Raw genomic sequence first — 23,662 nt, forward strand, 5'->3', positions numbered from 1 at the left:
TGTCATTCTTTCCAAATTTCATCTATCCTTGAACTTTATCCTCAGCAGAAATGCAGCCCACCATTGCTATGACTTTTCCTTTCTTCCTACAAGTCACCTTCTTTGAAAGTTCTGCTCAGGTAATTTCTGGAGTGGTAAAACCAAAGATTTGCGGAAAATAATAAAACTAGATGTGGCAGTAAAATTTAGCTGGGGGTAGATGAAAAGAGGAAGGGGCTGTTTAGCCAGGGCGGGGAGGACCTAGGAGCACTGTGCCAGAAGCAACAATGGGCTCATTGGGCAGAAGGGGGTACACAGGCCATAGATGAAGAGCCTAATTTTGTGGGAGCATCCAGGAACATGTCAGATGATCAGTTACTCACATGAGCAAAAGTTGCAAATCTGCCATCATCGCTTATTTTGTGTATGTTTAAGGACAATCAAAAGGGAGGGAAAGCAGTATGCAGGCTTTGATGAAGACTGGAAAATAGCAGAATAAAGGGTGACTCATCTTTGAGACAGCCTGAGGTAGGGGAAAGAGCACCCATTTCCACTTGCTTAGAGGACTTCTGAATCCTTGGAATTTTACCTGTGACCTGCCTCCACTGACAGCTGTGACTATTTTAATTTTGAAATTCAGCTGTTCCTTTGGCAGTCCTGACACAACATTTTAGGCATGTTCTGAAGCATGACTCATGCTACTCTCCAAAGGCCAAACCACTTCAGTATTCTATTCAATTAGCACTCTGCTTCCTGATCTACTGGATAGTCTCAGACCAAGATGCAACGTTAAGACCATAGGCAATTTGGGAAGGTAGGAATTCCAGCCAAGACATTTGGGAAAAACACTAAAGACCACGTGAGAGGCCTAAGAGACAAAGGGAAGGAGACTGAAAACATAATTGCCAAAGTTCTACTCAATCTAAAGGAGCCTATTGATTAGATAGCACCATTCCTTTCCTTAACAAGCAGGACTAAAATGTTTACTGTTCCTTCTGATTTGCTACAAGGCTGGGGCCTCGGGGAGAAAAGGGAGGAAAGAAGGGAGGGGAAGGGGGTAAACAAGCTCCACAAGCATCATGAAGAGTGAATATTAACGTTAGGATTCAGATGCTAGGAGAGATGATTGGATGTGAGAAAAGCAATTTTTATCACCCATTAATTATTATTCAAGCGCACACCTTGTAGACTCAAACTTTTGCACTAAATAATTGTGATTTTATTTTTTTCACAAAATGCAAAGCTTTGCACCACATTATAGTAGTGTTCTAACACAAGAAAATCCCAGTGTTTTCATTGGGGGGTGGGTTTGGAGTGATTTATATATAGGATATTGATTTTATACATTCTTAAAATAATAAAATTGTCATGACAAAGTAATGCCAACCTTGTATAACATGCAGATTATTGCTTAGAACTTGCATATACTTTAAAATGGCACACATACAACGTATACAAACATTTCAAATTTTTAAGGGAAATACCTAAAGATGTCTACTAATCCCTCCAAAGCACAACCAGAAACAAGGATACTAAGTTGCTATTTTAATATCTGATAAATCTGAGTAATACTGATTTGTAAATTACCAAGTCATACATTCTGTAAATAAAAGTTCTTCAGCCTTATGGAAATACATTAGAAGGTGTGTTCTCAAAGTTAATAAATGTATTTTGAAAGACTTCTAAAATCTTTGACAATTAAATATTAATGTGATATATTCTCAGAGGAAAATTGTGTATCACTATAGCTGTCACATTTACTTCAGTTTTCAAGTAACTTTTTCAAATTAAATCTATGTCTAAAAGTTATTATTACAAAATCAAATAATTACCCCAATATCTCATAACTCATCCCAGTTACAAGTTAGTAAGAGTATTATCTATGCAAAAATTCCTTGAGTAAAAAGTAGACATAATCATATTAGAAGCAAACCAAGCAAGAAACAGAAAAATATATAGCATATTTTATTTACAGTTATATTTTTATGCTTCATTAACCAAGAAGTAGCAAATACCTTAATGCACACTTAATTACAGAAAGAATTACATAAAGATATAAAGGACAAAACATACAGATAATAATTAACGAGTTTTCAGCCAGAGGTATTTATATCTTTGAGATTTAGAAATTTCTTTTTTTTGGTCTTAAATATCGGGCCTGATTTCAAAACTGTCTACTGCTTACAGGGAATCAGTGTAAACATTTTCAATGCAAACAAATCAATCTTTAGCTTCACTGCCACCCGAAATATCTTCCAAAGAAAGGTATGACCTTATCAAAGCTAACAGAGATAGTTAAGAGTTCTGGGCTAAAAAGGGACAGGGCTCAAATCCTTGGGTGTTGTACTTTGGAAAACACCCTGAGTAATCCACTCGCTATAAGCTTGTTTTTAAAAGAAACAGGACCATAACTAAGTTTGCTTGATTAAAGAGCAGGACTCAGTAATGCTGCCACAGGCCAGCACACCCTCCTGATAACACAGAGCTACCTCGGTTCCTCCTCTGCCTGTCAGAGGGTCTGAGGAAGAACATTTAGATAATTTACATGCTTGTAATGAATCCCCAGCTGAAACGTATTATAAAGCTCTTATTGCTAAGCCAGTTTAAGAAAGAGACTACGGATGTTTCTCAATAAAACCATAACATTGTAAGCTTTCCTTGTTGTTGTAAATAAGTACTAAATGTTAAGTGGCTTCCTATAGCCTCTTAATAAATTATGGTTTGTCCACTACTGAAACTTACTGCAATGTTTTTTGGGTTTTTTTTTCAGTGAAAGAACACACTTGTGAACTTTTAAATTTGCCACAATAGACTGGCAAGCTTACAGGTATGGGGAGGTCTCAAAAGTTGACATAGAAAGGTGTTAGTATAAAGGAGGGAGGTGCTGATGAAGTCTTTAGGGTATTAGGAGGAAGAGATGGAAGGCTCAAAGGATTCAGACAGAAAACTTCTGGATTGAAGGAGGAGCATCATGGCTTTTAAGGGCAAATCAGTGGTGCTGTCTCCGCCAACCCCAGGTCCTGCTGGCTTTTCCTTGTTCTCACACATATCACATGTGTTTTTCATGTGAGAATTCACTTTCAGTAGGTTTAGTGTGTCTATTGTCAACCAGCTGTGGTTAAGGCTGGGAAGGTGTGTGTGTGCCCCAGGCCTCTCAGCACAGGAGGGGTCTCGCTGCTGTGCTGGTCTGTACCTGTTGAGACATACTGTACCACACTTCTGATAAAATTATACCAGTTTGCTTCTTATAGAATCCAAAACACATAAATACATAGTCTTCTATGAAGTATAACTGATGATGTCAACAATGACATGGACTTTTCAATTTCATCCAACAGATTAAACCACTTAAAGCCAATTCAAATGTATATTTACATATTTGGAGTGAAGAATAACCTAGAAACTGAGATTTGTTCAAACACTTATTTTAATAGTGCCTTTTGGAACATGTTTATTTTCCTTAAAAATGAAGCAAAACAAACATGAATATTACAACATTTTCCCCTGTATATCTCCATGAGAAGAATATTTCTAAATACATAACAACTGGTGTAACCAACAGTAAAGGGAAGAACCATTCTCCAAATGCCCAATGCACCTCAGAGAAAGCATACAATTTAAAAACGGATACTTTTAGCAAAATTTTGATTTGAGTCAAATAGGTTATTAAAATTTAGAAAAGAATTTGATTCAAACACCTATAAACTAGGTAGTTTCTAAAACTAGTCCTTTACAACAGTACTGGGTCATCCACAGTGTATCAGTCACTCTTAGGAATGGTGAAGACATTATTTCTCTTAACATAGGGCTAATGCATGAAATACCAAAACGAACAGTTGGAATAAAAATTCCATTTCAACTTACTATGATGTATCAAGACAATTTAAGCAGGAGTTTATTTCTTTGCATTCAGATATAACTCTATATTGTTTTAAATAAATGCAAATAATATTCATTAAAAAGATTTTAGGCACAATAATGCAGATGCTATAAACTCAAGCTCATAATTTCTAAATTCTCCCAAATAAAATATCTAATGCAGAGTCTATGATCTTGCATGTTATTTAGTTGATTTTCATTCCTTTTCAAAATTTTGTAAGAATTTTTATTTTCTAGAGTACTACATGTTCAGAGAACATCTTTATAGTTACAGGTTGTCACTAATCTTTTTCTACAAAAATAGAGTTGCTTAAAAATTTATACCAATTTGCTTTCATTTTCTATAAATATTTTAACAGTTGTTAAATATCAGAATGCCTAATAGAATCATTTAAATTAATCCATGTAGTCAAAATATTTAATACGTAAAATGTCTAGCAAAAGTTTGTCATTTAATAAATGAAAAATTCATCATTTAATAAATGAAATGTTCTGTCGTTAACTACTTGTATCTTACGTAGGTGGATACAATCACAGAATAGCAAAGTATAGCTCCTGTAAAGATCTGACTTCAAGTAGCATGGCAGCTTGCAGTGTCTTTTTCATTTCATGTCTGTTTTATGAGGAAATGCATAGAATCTATTTTTGGATATTGAATCTGGATATTAAACTAACTATCGTGCAGCCAGCATAAAATAAGAATTGCTGACTAAGGGAATAACAAACTTTAGTTCAACACATTGATATTTTAATTACACTTACTTAGTGAGGGGTTATACTGCAGAAAGGTGCTGTTGGTGAAAGTAAAAATGAAATTTTAAGCATGAAATAACTATAAAAATGGAAATTTCTATATGGAAATTTACTAATATATATCTTTATATTGTCTTCCTTTTGATGGGGGGTTTAAAATCTGTGTTCAGAAGCTACAGAAATATCCAAAGTCAAAAATATTTATTTCAAGTTTTGTTTCTTCCTAAAGGAATGAATTTCCAAAATAGTTTTCTAATATAAATGTTTTCCTTTTAAAAAGCCATTTTTTCTTGCAAAAGAGCAAGAAAAGAACAAGATAAAACCACGTGCTTTCCTACCCCTGCTAAACAACCAATACATGTTTAAGTGCCTATGTGTAGAAGGCACTAAATTTAGTAACAAATTATCAATGTAATATTAGCAGATTTAAAAACAAATACCTATATTTTATATTACTTTAATTAAGTCTTTCAAAAATAAACGTACCTGGTATAAGCCGATCAATTTCTATTTTTCATTTAGTTACTGACCGAGATCTCAGTTACCTTCTTCAAATGTTCTACAATGTATCAGGTCAGGCCCTATCTGCATTGGACAGCCAAATCAATCAAATCACATCAAATCAAAAGCCCTGAAATATCCAGTTACCCTCCCTTCATCATCATAACATGGACAATAAGAGTAAGTAGCACATTCTCCTTCAAACTGAGAAACTGATTGAATTAGATCTTTTGGTTTGGGTTCAACTAAATTCAAGTATTTACCATTGATTAATTTTTTTCCTTAGGTAAGAATGATCATTAAAGTACTTGAGAAAAATAAATAAAGGCAATAATAGCTAACTATATAATTCTATATTTGGGTTGTAAGGACCAAAGCAAACACAAACATACCCACACACACAAACAGAAAAAATAAGTCACCAGTCATTTATCCTCAGATAAAGCAATAATATTGATAATCAGAATGCTTGGATTAAATTATCTATTATTTTCCTATCCTTTAGGAAAGACACAAATTCAAAGCACTCAAAGTGCTGGTTAAGCAAAAGCATGGGTGTAAATTGTGAGTAAAATATGAATACTGATTTTTTTTTGTAGTTTTGGTCTCATCAAGAAGAGGCCTACCTTAGGAGCATGATAAATACATATTGCATAAGATTTGGTACTAATGATGTTGGGTTCTGAATTCAGGGGAGGTTTTGCAAATAGAAATAATATATTTTTCATAGAAAAAGTGCAAGGGACGCAGATAGAGACAGCAGTATTAAAGCTTTTTTCTTAATGATTCCTCCTATTAGCCCAAATAGTCATCTAGAACATGCATGTTTAGAAGGAAGAATTCATCTCTTAAGGAGCTCTATTAGATCGGTCTTAAGCTTTACTACAAAAGAAAAAAGCAATAATTTGATAAAATGTTAAAAATAGAAATAATAAAGTGATGTCAGAAAAATCTGAAAATGCAAGAAATATTTTCCATAACTTAAGATTCCGAAAATAAGCAAAATACTTCATTATTAGTAGATGACAGCATATCTAAATGAAAAAGACATCACTTCTAACAGCCCAAGAAAAAGAACACTTCAACAATTTGGAAATTAAACACTACACAGGTATTGACAGCCATAGTAAGAAATGAGTGCAATACAACAAAATGTGGAGAGCTATCTACAGATTTAAAAGCAGTTCCCATTCTTTCAGCAAAATTGGTGACATAAAACCAAGTGCACCAAATTAGCATAGTCATGTTTTCACAGAGAAAAATACCAATGCCGGTTAACAGATTTCTAAAAAGATTCACCACCATATTTATACATTTTTATTTAAACCTTTAAGATTTTATCCATGCTTATAATGCAGAAGAATATCAGAAAATAAATCTTCAGATAAAAACTAAATTTTAGTTTCTCTTTTTTTTAGTTTCTCTTTTTCTAACGGTTAGGAAAAAAAGGACATTGAAACCGAGAATAACAAGTATAATTAATAAAGAAGCACAAGAACATGCCAAGAATTCAACCTATCAGAAGATATAATGTGGGTAGGAATGAAGTATGTTTATCAATAGCCCACTTTTAGTCAAGTTTTCCATTCTGAAGACTCTTTTTGGCTTTCTCTTGTCTTATGAGAGAGATGACTTTGATGCACCCCTTTGAAATTTTGATCATCCACATGACATTCATTACATCCAAAACAACACAAGTAGAGATCCAGGAACACTGAATTAAAAATCCAAGCCTCTGGTAGGCTTCCGTTCCTAACACAGAGTAAATGTAGCCATAAAAAGGAGGTATTGAGGCAATCCGCACTATGAAGAACACCACAGTCATGAGTATTCCATTGATGACATTAGCCTTGGAAAACTTAGGATACTTCAGAGCCTCAAAGAACCACCTGGGAAAAAAATTAAAGAAACATCACATTTATTCTGCATCTCTGAGGACTAACAATTTCTAGTTTTTCATTTTTAAAATTCAGAACACCCCCCTAAGATTTATATGGCAAGACAAAGGGCCTAGAATGGTCAACATAATACTGAAAAAGAATAAAGCTGATAGATTCACTTTCAAGACCTACAATAAAGCTACAATAATCAAGACAGCACAGCATTGATAAAAGAACACACAGACAGACCAATGGAACAGAATAGAGAGCCCATAGACAGACCCACACAAATATACTCAACTTACTTTTGATAATGGTGTAAAGGTAATTCAGTGGAGAAAAAACACTCTTTTTAACAAACAGTGTTGGAACAATTAGACATCCATATGCAGAAAAATAAACCTAGGCAGAGACCTCACATCTTACACAAAAATTAACTTGAAATGGACCACAGACTTAAAAGTAAAATGCAAAAATGTAAAACTTCTAGAAAAAAACAGGAAAAAATCTGCATGATCTTGGGTTTGATGATAGTATAGCACAATCCATAGAAGAAAATATAAGTTGGACTTCGCTAAAATTAAAAACTTGCTCTGTGAAAGGCACTGTCAAAAGAAAATGAAAAGACATCCAAACACTGGGAGAGATTGTTTACTGAATACATATATGATAAAGTACTTATATCCAAAATATATAAAGAACTCTTAAAGCTCAGCAATAAAGAAACAACCTAATTAAAACATGGGCAAGAGATCTTAAACACCTCATCAGAGAAGATAAACAAAAGGAAAAGAAGCATATAAAAAGATATTAAAAATCATTTGTCATTAGAAAAATGTAAATTAAAACAATGACATACTTCTACATATCTATTAGAATGACTACAATCCGAAAATCTGACAATACCAATTGTTGGCAAAGACGTGGAACAATAGGAACACTCATTCATTGTTGGTGGGAATGCAAAATGGTAAAGCCACTTCAAAAGACAGCATTGCAGTTATAATGCTAAACATATTCATAGCACACAATCCAACAATCACACTTCTAGGTATTTTTTCAATTGATTTAAAAATATATGTCCACACAAAAACTTGCATGCAAGTGTTTACACCAGCCATATTCATAATTGCCCAAAACTGGAAGCAACCAAAATGTTATAGGTTGCTTCATAATGTTATTCACAATGTAGTACGTGAATGGATAAGCAAATTGTGGTATGTACATACAATAAAATACTATTCAGTGATAAAAAGGAACAAACTATCAATTCATGTAACACCATGGGTGAATCTTAAATGCATATTGGTAAATCAAAGAAGCCAATCTGAAAAATGCTACCTACTGTATGATTCCATTTATATGACATTCTGGAAAAAGCAAAAATATAAAGACAAAAAAACAGATCAGCAGTTGCCAGAGGTTCAGGGAGAGCAGGAGAGGGTAGAAAACGTGAAACACAGGCAATATTTTAGGATAGTGAAACAATTTTGTATGACACTGTAGTGGGGGATATATGACATTATGCATTTGTCAAAACCCACAGAACAGATGAAGAGAGTACACAAATTTTAAAAAAATCAATAGGAGGTTGGGGCATGCCAGGCAGAATGTAGCCTGTGACAAAAGAATCTAACTGCATTCCAAATACATGACATAACCTCACTGGAGGGAGTGGGGTAAAAATAGGTGACCTAAGTAACTTTGAAAATGAATTAAGACTGTAAGACTAAAGACAAAAGAAACTGTACATAGGCACTTTGCTCTAGCTGGTAAAATTATTATCTCATGGGGGAAGAGGTTAACAATTCTGAAACCATTATACATGTATACTGGGATTTAACAAATAAGTAAATTTGTCTGATGGTGAAGTGGGAAACAGATTTCTCATCGTGGGAGTGGAAAGTTACAGATAATTGAGTGCAAAAGACTAGATTGATCCATGTGATACTGGATTAGAGTTGGAAACTTCAGTATAAACTCATGCTTAGTTTAATACATATATACAGATGGACATATATAGAAATAATTATAGATATGTGTGTATACACAGGTTAGTACATTTCCAAGTTGTCAGCTGGGAGGGCATAGAAACAATGATGCCCCATTAGCAATGAGCACACCCAGGGCCCATATTTTGGTTTCTAATACCATTGTCCAATAAAAGAAAACAAGACTCCTTAAGAAATGGCTGATTCTAGCACTGGGACAGAGAATACACAATATAAATCTAGAGTACTTTTTTAGTGTCAGAAAGTAAAGAAGTGCTCCCAAAAAGATGATGAAGTTATGTCAAAGGGACACAGAAGACAACTGAAAGAGCTCCCAATGGCAAAAGTTGTAACAATTTGAACAAAATAGGTAATGTAGTATTGGATTCAAACTCAAAGTATAAAATAAATATCCATGAAGCCATGGTAATATAAATGAATGAATGAGTGAATGAATAGGGGAGAAAAGGTAAATATCCTGTACAGAATAATTGCAAATAAGTTATGTAGATATTGCATCCTCAAAGAGGTGAAGCATAACTCCCCACTCTTCAAGGGGGGACTTCGTTACAAAGAGTTCAGTATAGAAGGCAGGTGGGGTGGAAACAGTAACTTTAAAATTGAGAACTCTTACAAACCCTACCTCAGCCAGGTTAACAAGGTAAACAACAAGAGTGATAATCCATGTTTATGCATGTAGTCCTGATATAATGTGATGAGAATGGCACTTTACTTCTGTGGTCTTCCTCCAAAAACCCCATAACCTCAGTCTAATCATGATAAAAACATCAGACAAACCCAAATTGAGAAATATTCTACAAAACAGCTGACCAGGACTCCTCAAAACTGACAAGGTCATCAAAAACAACGAAAGTCTGAGAAACTATCACAACCAGGAGTCTGAGACGTGACAACTAAATCCAATGTAGTATCCCGGATCGGATCCTGGGGCAGAAAAAGGACATTAGGTAAAAACTAAGGAAATCTGAAAATACTATGGCCTTTAGTTAATAATAATGTATCAATATTTGTTCATTAATTATGACAAATGTACCATATAAATGTAAATATTAACAATAGGAGAATCTGAGTGTGGGGTATATGGGAACCCTTTGAATCATCCCTGAAACTTTTCTAGAAGTCTAAAATTATTCTTAAGTAAAAAGCTTATTTTTTTAAAAATTTAGTATTTGCTGTATTCTACTTTTTCCCCCTTAAAAAAAACTATCTTGCCTAATGTTACCTCATTATATTTTAGAGGTTAAGTTGTAAATGTAGTAAAATGTATCCATGTATCTTAATATTCAATTTGACAGAATTAGTCATGACTAAGCTAGAAACTGCTCAACTTCAGAAACTAAAAATTAACTGTTAAAAAAACCTTAAAATATTTTACTGAGATATTAAAATATCAAACAGAAATAATTTGTAGGATAAGAGGGGTATTACAATTTATAAGTATATGTAGTGTGAAAAGAGAAGGGCTAAATTATTCAACGCAGTTAAAAACAAACTATTTAGAGAGCAATGCTCAAATTAATAAAATAATATCACGAATAGGAAAAATGTCACTAAAGCAGTAAAGTCAACATCTTTTGCTCTATCCAGATCTCCTATCCTCCAGACTTCTCTACTCCAAAGAGTTCCCCTCTGATCCTCAGCCATTCCTTTCTTTGATTACATGGTGGCCTTGGGTTTAATCAGAAATGCTATACCTCAAATAACCCATCCCCTTCTAAGCACAACTGGTAGTACCCCATATTTCTCTTTACCCAATTCCATCTAAATCTCTTTTTTGACCTCCACTCACAAATCCCTCACTATCAGCCTTTGATTCACTTCCTTTCCTACCTACCTGAACTCACTTACCTTCAGAACACACATCAGCACCCTCAGTTCTCTTGCCCCTTCATCCATCACACTCACCCTACCTATCCCCAGCTTCTCATCAGGCCAGCTTTCCTTAGGCAGAGTTATAGAGGGAAGGTGGGTACTGTATTCTGCAGTCAGAAGGCCCAGGTTCAAACCTTCTTCTGCCCCTTAGCTGCTGTGTGGTCTTACCTCTCTGTTATTGACCTCTATGTCTCAGTTTGATCCCTACAAAATGGGGATAATGATAGCACCTCCCTTATACCATGAAGCTGTTTTGACACGTAAGAACTCCCCTGTACTAGGAGCTCAATCAATAGCTATTATTACTCACCAATATTGATATTAACATAAATAGCACAAATGTAACTTAAAGAGCTCTGAATTTCAACTGAATTCTCAAATTTGCTTGGCATTCCTTTTACTTAACTCCACATTCTCCATAGAATTGCTCCCCAACCTCTGTCTCACCAATCAAGTCACTTCCCTTCCTTATTCACTTCTATTTCTCAATCCCATCAGAGGAACTGGCCTCTTCTACTACTAAGGTATTGGAGTCCATCAAATGAATTCCTCAAACTCTGACCCCAAGGCCTCAAATCTTCTTTTCAAGCACCTTTTTCTCTATATTCAGATGAAGAGGTTTCTCTTGCCCTCTCCAAGGCCAATTGCTTCTGTACCCATGCTCTGTGACTTTAGGCCATCAGTTATCTCCTTTCCCTTGCTCCATCCAGTTCCCCATGTATAGATTGATTCTTTCTTCTCTATTACCAACATGCCTGATTCTTTCTAATCCAAAAAATCTCTCCTTTTGTTTTTCTTCCCTATTAAACTCTTAAAAAGAGAAGTCAACAGTGTATTCACAGACATTCTGGCTATACTTCACAACCCAGTACAATATGATTGCATTCCCCTACAAAAGAAATTGGTCACCAGTGGCATCCCCATAACCAAGACAGTGGATTCATCCAGCCTTCATCCCAGGTGACCTTTCTATAGCATATGACACTGCCAACCATCATACTTCCTTTCTCCTCTCCTGATTTTCATGATACTGTTTTCTCTTGATTCCCTACCTATACTTTTTCAGTCTCCGTTTCCTCTGCCTGTCCCTTAAATATTTGTGCTTCCCAGGCACACTCCCTTCCATATGCTCTACCAAGGCCATTTTATACATTCTCATGGGCTTAAAGGGGTTCAGAACAAGCTTCCCAAAATGTGCCACTTTGGCATGCAGAATATTTTGAGCTGAAAGCAACTAAGACCCAGCAGACTCAAGAAAAACTCCTACCTCTCCCTGAATTACCTGAAAGAATTTAGATAGGTGTCCTGGCCCACAAAGAGAGCTATTACCAAGAGATAACTTTTTATCTGAATGATCTGTCTGTATGGCAGGACAAACATCTAATTACCAAACATCTGCTCTTCTTATCATCCTGTGAATCACCCTCCTCCAAGCGGCCCCTATCCCACTCCTTAGCTCAAGACAGCTTATAAGCCTCTACTGCCCAGCTTGTCCTTGGGTCTCATTGTCCTGTGGGACCCTCACATATATGTAATTAAATGTTTTTCTTCTGTTAATCTGCCTTATGTCAAACTTATTATTAGACCCACCAAAGAACCTTGATGAGTAGAGGAAAAATTCTTCCTCCTCAAAGGCTCAAACACCCTGACAGAAATCTCTGGTTTCAAGTCTTCTCTTAAGTTCTACTTGTAGTTCCATATTTCTGATTTATTGCTGAGCATCCTCACCTGACAAATCACCAATTCTCAAATGTGTCTAAAACCCAACATGCATAAAAACAATACCCCACTCTTTGCCTAACATCCCTTTCCTCCATGACCACCACCACAGAAAACTCCCATTATGAATCAGTGGGATCACCATTGCCTTAGTCATCCAAGTCAGAAACGTGGAGTCACCCTAGATTGTTCCTAGTCTGGAACCAAGCCTGATCCATTTTATCTCCTAAGATTCTTCCTAATCCTTCCCCGACTCATTCCATTCCACCTTCTGCCATTATAATTTGTGGTCCTCGGCGTCTCTTACCTAGATGACTGCAATAACCCAACTGGTCTCCCTTAACTCTACATTTCTAGCCTTTTCTCTTCGATGCCACAAGTCCTACATTATATTTAGCCTAGACTACTTCCTGTTCTCCGGCACTTTATGCATTTTCCAAATTTTTCGTTGTCTGGAAAGGTGATTATCTAAAAATCTAGACTTTAAGAACTTGTGCTTTGGCTTTACTGTACAATCACTGCATTTATCTTCGGCCAATTTTTCCATGTGACTGGTGCCTGATCTTTAAGCCAGTCTCTTTCAAAGGAAAGAACTCACATATTAATTCAAGTTGAAATAATATTTATATAATTGTCCTTATCTTTCTCTCTCATGTCAGAAGGACCACTTATTTTATTGGAATCTACCTTGTCTTACCTAATGAGAACACCCCTTCATTCCAACAAATAAGGGCTAACAGTTTGGGAATATATGTGTTGATGCCGAGAGGGAGAGGAGCAGGAGGAAGCAAAAAGACATGCATGTGGGATGGAAGGAGAGAGGGAAAACACTGTCTTTCACCACCATCCACAGTTATTACTTAGATGGGTAAAGAAGAAAAGACACCGAGGACCAAAAATTATAATGACAGCAGGTGGAGTGGTATGAGTTGGGGAAGGATTAGGAACAATCTTAGGAGATAAAATGGATTGGGCTTGCTTCCAGCCTAGGAACAGTCTAGGGTGACTCCAGGTTTCTGACTTGGATGACTAAGTCAATGGTGATCCCACTGATTCATACTGGAAGCTTTCTGTGGTGGTGGTCATGGAGGAAAGGGAGGTTAGGCAAAGAGTAGGGTATTGGTTTTATGCATGTTGGGTTTGGGTTTTAGGCATATTTGATTGTATGTGTGTGTAATCCTCCCCAACCCCATAGAGAAAACTCTGTCTTTGGTCATTTAGCACTTCTTCCTCCTCCTGCTCTTCTAAAGGGACTTGGAGCTTTTGATTAAGTTCCCTGGGAGTTAATTGTGCAGAGTGTGGTACTGAGCACATGCAGTGTAAAAACAAGGCATTAGCAGGTATAATTCACATTTGGAAAGAGGAGAGAGGGCTACTTTCAGGTAGAGAAAGAAAGAAAAAAAGAGGATGGGAGCAAAGGATCCATCCCCCTATATGGTACCGACCAGTTTGGTGACTTTTAGGAGTTGAGAGTCAGAAGTGTGAGCTTTGGGAAAGCTACAGGGTCCAGGAGATACTGTGAGTTCAAGAGGAATGGAGAGACTTTTAAGAAGTGTTGCTGTAACAAACTGGACCTTTGTTGACATCCTTGGAAAAACTCCAATAAGGATTTACATGTTGTAGTGTTGCTGGGACTCTACATGGAGACTGGGTCGTGAGCTGCCCCATGGGTTTTATCTTGGTTGCAAATGTAATTCTTTCAGGCATGTGAACACTGTATTTAATAAATATTAACTCTGGAAATTTAGGAGTTCAAAAACGTAATTTTAGAAAAGTTGTCCTCCATCCCAATATTATTCTGGCTCCCCTTCTACTTCTATACTTTTCCTTTATTGTATCTACTCTTCCTTCTCTTATTTCTCAATTCTAGACATTCAACTTTACACCTTTTAAACACCATCTTTCTCATGGCTTCAAATGTAACCTCTATCTGATCATTTCAAAATCCCTCTCTACCTCTTACTACATTTCCACTCAGATGCTCTGTTTGTCCTCTAACGCAGCATCTCCAAAGCAAACTCATCATCTTCCCGTCTATTCTTCCTGAGCCTCATCTTTTTTCATTCTTCTAAGTCCACTGTAGAAAATATCTTAAACTTGTCTTTTTTTCTCTATCTCTAATTTCTTATTACCAATTTCACTTTTTCTTCCCTCAAAAATCTTTATTCCATCATATCTACTCTATCATGACAGCCTAATTTGGGATCCTATTTATTTCCTGGACTAATGAAATTACACCAGTCATTCACACAACTAAGAGCTATATGCTAACCTTCTAACCAAGATTTTGCCTTCCATCTTACAATATATCCCACAAATACCAATAACTAGAATTACTCAGTGCTATTTTCAGAATGTCTTTCTCCACTACAATACATTCTCACTGTCCACTGGTCAAGTTCAATCAGCTTTCCCTGGCACTCAACACCCTCTCTACCCTCTATCCTCCTAAGACATACTCTCTGATCCTACAAGTCTATGCAGTTTCTCTTTCACATGGCATGTTTATTCCACTTTTCAAAACCTTATGTTCACGCCTTTCTCCCTTCTCCCTTTCCCATCCACTTCTTTAAAAAATCCTAAAACATTTAAGAATGTGTCCCAATTTCTCTTTGAAGCCTTGCATGACAAACATCAATCAATAATAGGTCTCTAAACGTGATTCATGGGCCCCTGAGACTTTTGGGGGAGTCTACAAGGGAAAACTATTTTCATAATGATACTAAAATATTATCTGCCTTTCTAATTGTGCTGACTTCTATTCTGATGATGTAAAGTACTGATGGATAAGACTGTTGGCATCTTAGCACGAATCACAGCAGTGGTACAAAATGGTACTAGTCATCACTGTAATCTATGCCACATATTTGCAGTTAAAAACAAACAAAAAAAGAGGGGTTGAGTGGAGAAGTTTCACTTAAGAATGTCCTGGATGAAGCAGTAAGAATGATCAATTATATTAAATCATGTCTTTTGAGTACATGTCTTTTTAATATTCTGTGATAAAATGGGAAGTACGCACAAAGCACAGTTGTCTTATCCAAGAAAAACTCTTGGATAGCCTCTGAAGAGTTAAAAACTTTTCTGATGAGGTCAGTAATGGGTTTTTAAAAAAATATTATCTAATAACTGTATCAGCATTTATCATAAGACCTACATAACTCAGTGAACCAATATTTTCCAAATGACCAAGGCATGATGACACAAAATTATGAATGAGTAAAAGATTTCAAAGTACATGACAGACCAATGGATTTGAATATAACAGTGTATCAAAAGTCCAGTGATATGGTTTGAGATTCCACATTTAACTAATCTTTAAGAAGCTATCTCTTGGTATATTCTGGTGTAGTATTAAAGCAGGATATCAACAATTATTTGAAAAGGCTACTAAAATACTCCTTTACCTACTACACTGTTAACCCTGAGAGTTAGATTTTTTTATATGCTTCAACCAAAATAACATTTCACAACAGACTGAAAACAGAAACAAACTTGAGAATCCAGCTGAATTCTATCATGCTGGACATTAAAAAGATTTGCAAAAAATGTACAACACTGTTCCCACGAAAAATTTTTCATTTTGGCAATGTAGTTTATTTTTCACAAAAATTACATTAACATGAAATATTATTGTTAATATTAAATGATCTAATAAATATTTTTTAATGTTTCAGTTCTAATTTCCAATCTGGTAAATATCCATAGCTATCAGCCTATAGGAAGTAAGAGTTCATTGAGGTCCTCAATAATTTATGAGATTAACAAGTCTGAGAATGGCTGTTTTAAACCATTAATAACAGCACTTTTCTTCTTGCCCTTTTTCACACAATGTCTTATTTTACTAGCTCATTATTTTGTATTATTAAGTCCTATTTTCTCAAACATAGACATGACACCAGACACTCTAGTGAAGCTCCCTGAGGCAGGGAATGGAACATTTAGGTACTGGGAAGGTATTCAATAAATACTGAAGGAACATATTAAGGAGCATAGGTACAAGTTTTTTTTTTTTTTAATTTTTTAATTAGTTTCTGCTTTATAACAAAGTGAATCAGTCATACATATACATCTGTTCCCACATCCCTTCCCTCAAAAGTTTTTATAAGGTATTTAACCTTAACAGCAATTCAAAAACATGTCCTCATAACAGTTAAGGGCATTTAGGCAAAAAAAGAAGTTACCACCATTAAATTACTTTTTACAAAAAGAAACCTGAGGCACGGGTATAACTCAGCAGCTGAAAATTAACTGAAGCCCAGGTGTCTAACCTTTGTGCCCCACCACATGCATTCCATGAGTCTTCTTAAATTATACAAAGCTCTAAAATAGAGAGAACATAAAATATCAGAAACTAAAGAAAACAATTAAACTATGGAAAACTCTAACAGTACTTAAGTAGCTGTGCTAAATTTTGTCATAATCTCCTTGTTGTTCCATTATACCATTTCTTGCTCATATTCCAACCCCACTTCTCAATTTCTTAATTTACAAAAGACTTGAAGCTTTTAAATAAAGGTATAGCATAGCTTTTTACTACAAAATTAAAGAATAAGTTAAACTCTCTAATATTATGATTTTTCAAAAAGAGCTTCAAACAGAAACAAATTAAAGTTCCTTTAAGTGTCAAGGTTAATTTTCTCCTGCTTCAAAATCTCAAATCTGAATCATCTTCAAGAGACAGACATTGCTAAAGCTTAACTGATCACCTCTTGGGACTCATTCATTCAAAAGCAATTAAATGGCTATGTGCCAGACAATGTGTGGATGCTGAACCATGCAAAGTTCAACAAAGTTTGGCTCTTGACCTAATGAAATGCAGAGATAAATAAGAAACAGGGAAAAGAGAAAGAGAACTTTACAATAATTTAATTTATTAATCATAATGGTATAACTGTGTGTCACTATTATGGAAGCACGGGTGAGAGACACCCAGCCCAGCCTGGAAGAGATGGGGTTTCGTGATGGAAATGACACTTGGGCTGAGTCATGAAGGATGAGCAAGGAGCCAGGAGGCCTTTCTAGCACAGGGACAAGTTGGGGTGAGAGGAGATTTCTGAGGAGGAATATGGCAGAAAGACAGAAGATAGCTCTACTTGGAGAGCTTTCTTGCATCACATTACAGAGCCCATATTTTATACTGGAAGCAGCAGGTGCCACTGAGAGGATCTAACCAGGAGGCTTCGTGTTCATTTTTGTGTTTTAGGGAGATCACCATGGAAGATAATAATACAGGAGAGGATGAAAGGGGTATAGGACTGGAGGCAGGCAGACTGCCTAGAGCAGGGATCAGCAAACTTCTTCCACAAAGAGCCAGAGAGTAACACAAAGTAAGGGGTTTTGGAAGCTCTACCGTCTCTGTGGCAACTAATCCACTCTATTACTGTGTGAAAGCAGTCGTGGTAAACAAATATGCATGGCTGTGCCCCAATAAAGCTTTATTTGTAGAAACAGGCAGCAGGTTTGGCCTTCACGCCTTGGTTTGCCGACCCCAGTCTAGAATAGTTCTTTTCTGTCCAAAAGAACTTTCTGCAATAATGAAATAGTCTATAGATGTTCTACCCAATTCGGTAGACACATGGGGCTAGGAAGCACTGGAAATGTTACAAGTTAGACTGAGGAATTAAATTTTTAATTTTATTTAATTTTAATTAAATTAACTATAAATAGTCACATGTGGCTTGTGGCTACTCTACTGGACAGTACAGGGTTAGAGGCTGGTGCAGGAGCCCAGGCAAGAGATGATGGACTAGGGCGCTGACAGCAGAGATGGAGAGGAAGTGGCCAAGGCAAGAAATGTTTAGGAGGTGATACGTAGGACCTGGGATGGACCAAACACAGGTGAGGGAGAAACAAAGATGATTCCCACATGTTGAGCAGAGATAACCAAGAGAATGGCCAGGCCACATGCTGAACAGGAGCATATAAGAGAATACAGAGGGAAATATGTTGCATTCTATTTTAGACATGTTGATTCTGATGTGCCACCTGGGAGGAGAAAACACTTGACTATAATACAAAGAAGTAGGTAATATTAAATATGCTCTTTTTATAGAGAAAGCAACTGTAGTACAGGAATGTTACATAACTTAGCCAACCAAGGTCAGAGCAAGTAAGCGGCAAGGTTAAATTGCAGCCTGAGCTTATATGATTCTAAAATTCATGCATAGTCCATTACACCACATTGAGCAAATGGGTAATAGCTGAAACCCTGAAAGCACAACTCACTCAGGGAGAAGCACAGAGAAGGTCGGTGGGCCCAGAAGAGAGCCCTGGGGAACACCAGCATTTAAGGAACTGTCTTCAACAAAGAAGACTGAGAGAGGATGGTCAGAGAACTACAAGAACCAGGTGAGTGCAGGGTCACAAAAGCAAGGGGAGTTATGTCATTACAAGAAGGAGGTGGCCAACAGCATCAAGTCCACAGAGAGATACAATAAGATAGGCACCGAAGAGAGTTCACTGGATTTTGCATCTGGAAGTCAATGGTACCTCTAATGAAATCGTTCCAGCAAAATGACACAAGAGGAAACCTAATTTTGATGGGTTAAAGAACAAAAAAGATACTACAAAGTAGATAAAGCAAACATAAACTATGCACTTCTAGTGCTGAGTAAATTTTAGCATATTGAATATACACTACATTTAACACTTACTGCATTATGTACTGAATGACAAGCACTATGCCAGGTGCTTTACACACATATGTAAACATATAACAAAACATATAACCACATAGAATCTTCACAATAAACTGTAAGGCCTATAGGTATCATTATCCCTGTTTTATAGGTAAGAAAACTAAGGCTCAGGAAGATTAAATAATCTTCCACTCACACACAATGGTAAGTGGGGGAGCTTGAATTTAAATCCAGGTCTTCTGCCTTCAAAGAACATGCTCTTTGCTCTCTATACTTTCACATCATCGGAGTCTTTAAAAATTGCAAAAGAACTCTTATTTTAAAAATTTTAAATGGCCAAGCCTAAGGAACTTAGTATCTTCTTGAAGAAATAAAATTATAACATATGAAACACTGGCAAACAATATAAAACAGTACATAAGTACCTGGGAAAGCAGCAGATCTGTAATCTAATCTCTCCTGTTTGGAGGTGGAAGGACCATCCCTTCCACCTTTGGCAAGAAAAAAGGGTGATGAGGGTAATTGCTTGGTAAGCATACTAATGGTATTTGTAGTAGAAGAGTCTTCATCCATGGAATGCTTTTAGGATATACCTAGTCTAGTGTTGCTTATGATAAATGAACCTAGAATGTATGGATTTATGGGGTCTGACCCCTGCCCCAGGAAAGTTATATAAGCTATGTAACTATCTGAGTATTACATGGAGATGGCTTCATAACCAAGAGAGCTCCTTCCATGTCAGCAATATGAACTATACATATCACTTTGAGACCTCATAGGTAACCTCATTCCAGAGCATGCCCAGTGCAAAAAAGACCTAGGGAGCCATGCTGATGGTCCTGAACATATCCTTGCTTTGCCAGGATCTCGTGATTGCTTGTATTCTTGAGATAATTAGTAAGGACTGATACAGGGTAAGCTCCCTAACTCACATGAGTCTGATTTGACCCCCAATTCTCTGGGTTATCTCTGTACTAAGTGACAAAAGGCTACACGTAATTGTGGGAGCCTTCCCTGGGTTTGGGATTTTGACCTAAGACTTGAAAGATAGGTAAATTTTTAGAAGATGGAGGGAAAATAGAGGATGGGAATAAAGGAAGAAAAGTGAGAAAAATCCACAGGTGCCAGACAGTAAGGGTGTAAAACTAACTCTAATGAGTGGTAAGAAATAAGGCTGGAGACATGGCCCACATCACAGAGCACTTCGAAAGCTCAGAGAAGAATCTAAAGAGGATGCAGTGTTTAGTAAGAAAGTAAGGCACTGAAAGTGGAACACAAGAAAGATGACTTTGGTAGCACTGTGAGGAAAGGACTGAAGAGTGGGTGAATGTAGAATTAGAATTAGGAAGTCAGTTGGAAAGCTATTGCAGTAATCAACCGTGGAGATCCCGAAGGCCCTAAACTGGGACCATGGATGTGGAATGAAAGGAGCAGCTAAACATTTCATAGAAAAAATGTCAGCAGACCCTGTCAAATGACAAGATAAGGGTAATAAAGGATAATAATAAACCCATTGTCAAAAATGAGCAACTACCTCCCTCCAGGAGGTGGAGCTTAATTTCTCTCCCCCCACCACCTTTGAGAGTGGGCTATACTTCATGCCTTGCTTTCAAAGAGAGTAAAGAAAAGGAAAAACTTCACAGTGGAGAAACCTGGCAAACACCACCTCAACCACAAGATGAAAGTTCACATCCCCAGTGATGTCACATGGATATCATGTAGCCCGATATGTGATGAGAACGGCACTTCACCTTTATAGGATTCCTTCCGAAAACCTATAACCTCCGTCCAGTTATGAGAAAAACAGGCAAATCCAGACTGGAGGACATTCTACAGAATAACTGGACAGTAACCCTTAGCACTGTCAGGTCATGAAAAACAAGGAAAGACTAAGAATCTGTTACAGACGAGGGGAGACTGGGGAGGCGTGACAACTAAATGCAATATGGCAGCCTAGACTGAATCGAAGAACAAAAAGAAGATACTAATGGAAAAACTCCTGAAATCGGACAAAGCCTGAAGTTCACTTAATAGTAAAGTATCAATGCTGGTTTCTTAGTTTTGACAAATGTTCCATGATAATGTAAGATATTAATAGGGAAAACTAGGTGAAGGGTATATGGGAGTTTCTGTGTTATCTTTGTAACTTTCCTGTAAATATAAAATGAAAAGATTATTTTAAAAGAGGTAATGATAAGATAATGTTGGTGTCAGAATTTGGGAACAGGAGGAAGTTGGTGTCAGGAATATTAACTGGACCCAAGATAAATCCAGTAAAAGAAAGTATCATCATACCACAAAGAGAGCTGGGTTCAAGAGTCAGGACCACCACCTTCTAGCTTGGGAATCTTGGATAAGTTTCCCTAACCTTTCCAAGGCTCAGCTTCCTCATTTGTACAGTGGTGATAATTCATATCACATACTTTCATTTTTATATTTAGGATCTTGGGGAAAAATTTCCCCAAACCAAACAGCCCAAGTTTAAAATAATTAGTGATATCAGTAACCTACCGCTGATTCACAAAAGGGCTGGAAAGTTCTGCAAGCAGGCGAAAATTCCCAATGTATCCCAGCACTCCATCCCTCTGGGTGATAAAACATAAAACATAATGTCAGGGAAAACATTCTTATCAAAATTTCCAAACATCGAAGAAACATTCAATAGCTTCTCAGCATAAAATAATGATAAATATAAACACAAACCAAGTCTGCTAAACAGATTTTCTTCTCCGTGAAAACTCAGAAATGTCATTAGAATTCTACAGCATTTTTTAAAGACAACGTATTGTACACTTATGTTCACTTATGTATACCATATTCACTTAGAAAAACAGATTTCAAGCAGTTGTCTCACGCTAAACTAATGAATTCTGCACATAGCCATTAGTAACAGCATTCTCAAATTACCGTAGAAATAATGATTAAAGTAGTGGGCATTTAGGAAGTTGAGAAATTTTATAGCAATTAAATATCAAATAGGAATGTAGTTTAATATCCATTAGGAGCACCTTAAAAATCTCAAGAGTGTATTTCACTTCCTAAGTAACAATATATAAGCCTGTGAGCAGATACACACTTGTCAAACATAACAACACATGTTAAACCATATCTGTCATATTTGACCTGAAAAATATATTTGTCAATCAGAAGATACTATAGCTAAAACACACATTTTGGGGACCTTCCTGAATTTAGAAACATAATGCCTAGTACTTTCCACTAATTTAATAATCGGAAAAGTATAGTACAGTTAATAAGCATCAGAAAGAAAACTGAAAGTATACATTCCAAAAATTTTATGTAATTTTAAGTGTTACTAGGTAAATGGAGTCATTCTAGCACTTCCAATTAAATCAATTATGATTACACACCAAAAGAACCTGCTCTCAAAACATTAGATATACCAGAACTTCAGAAATACTTTTCCTACTGTTTATACCACACTGCCTTCCAAATGGGAAAAATATAAAGCAATAATGAAAAAAATAATAATGAATGGACTTTTTATTTGAAGATTCTCAGTTCTCCTCTATGTAAATTATTTTAGGGATTAAAAACTGAGAGCTGGACTGCAAGAGTTAGCTTTCCAAAATGAATCTAAAACTTTTTATAATCTCAAACTCACTGTCCTTAGTGAAACTGAAATGGGTGATGAGGAAGAAGAGGAGGACAGCAGAGAGACAAAGACAGTGGCCAAGACGAGCACTGTGCACAGAGGTGGCGGGAGAGGAGGATGCTCAACATTTTAGAGTCAACCAGACACAGACACAGCAGTCCAAAACCACATGACAATCCACGGGAAATAACTATGCGCGTGTGTTATTACTTTAACACAGAAATACGTGTAAATTTGAAATTATATATTATTTTGTACTATTTACTTTTCTGTTACAATAAATGCATTTATTTAAACAACAGGACCAGTTAATGGTGGCAATTAGTAATTAATAGTGGGACTAAACAAATAAAATTGTGGAAAAATATAATATTTTTATAATGTTTCTTTCTGGCCTTTTACTTTTCTTTGTTAGATATTTAAATGTAGTAGGTTATATTATTATTTTTTTATTATGTCTTTAAGAAGAATAAATGTAAGACTTTTAAAAAGGAGAATGTAAATACAATAGGACTAAACAGTTATTACCTGTATTTAATAAAAAAATAATAATGATATCTTTCTATCCATGACACAGTAGGATATTTTTACTCCTTATTTCCTTTTCCAATAATACTTTTCTGAAATGCCTGCGGCCTTTAGGATATCCTTAATTTTTTGCAGAAGTAAAACAACTACAGTTAAATGTAAAATTCACTTTGACTTGTAACTCTGCTCTTAGAGGCCCACATTACTGTTATCAGTCCAGTATGATGATCTCAAGCTAAATATTTTCTCAACAAAGGTGTTTAAGCATAAAATACATAAAAT

At 36.1% G+C, this 23,662-nt stretch overlaps 1 protein-coding gene across 2 annotated transcripts in view; it reads right to left on the reverse strand.

The window, feature by feature from the left end:
- Positions 1-1,232: 1,232 nt before the first annotated feature.
- LOC308611343 (TLC domain-containing protein 4-like) overlaps positions 1,233-23,662 on the reverse strand; it is a 64,689-nt gene continuing 42,259 nt past the window's right edge. For both annotated transcript variants that reach the window (XM_081223685.1, XM_081223686.1), the window contains 2 exons: positions 21,748-21,821; positions 1,233-7,001 (listed from right to left, as the gene is read on the reverse strand). In XM_081223685.1, the coding sequence (XP_081079811.1) occupies positions 6,683-7,001; positions 21,748-21,821 (393 nt within the window). In that variant the 3' untranslated portion in view covers positions 1,233-6,682. The remainder of the gene's footprint in view (positions 7,002-21,747; positions 21,822-23,662) is intronic.

The sequence above is a fragment of the Mesoplodon bidens genome, assembly GCF_964165515.1.
Source record: "Mesoplodon bidens genome assembly, chromosome: 2".
Lineage (NCBI taxonomy): Eukaryota > Metazoa > Chordata > Mammalia > Artiodactyla > Ziphiidae > Mesoplodon > Mesoplodon bidens.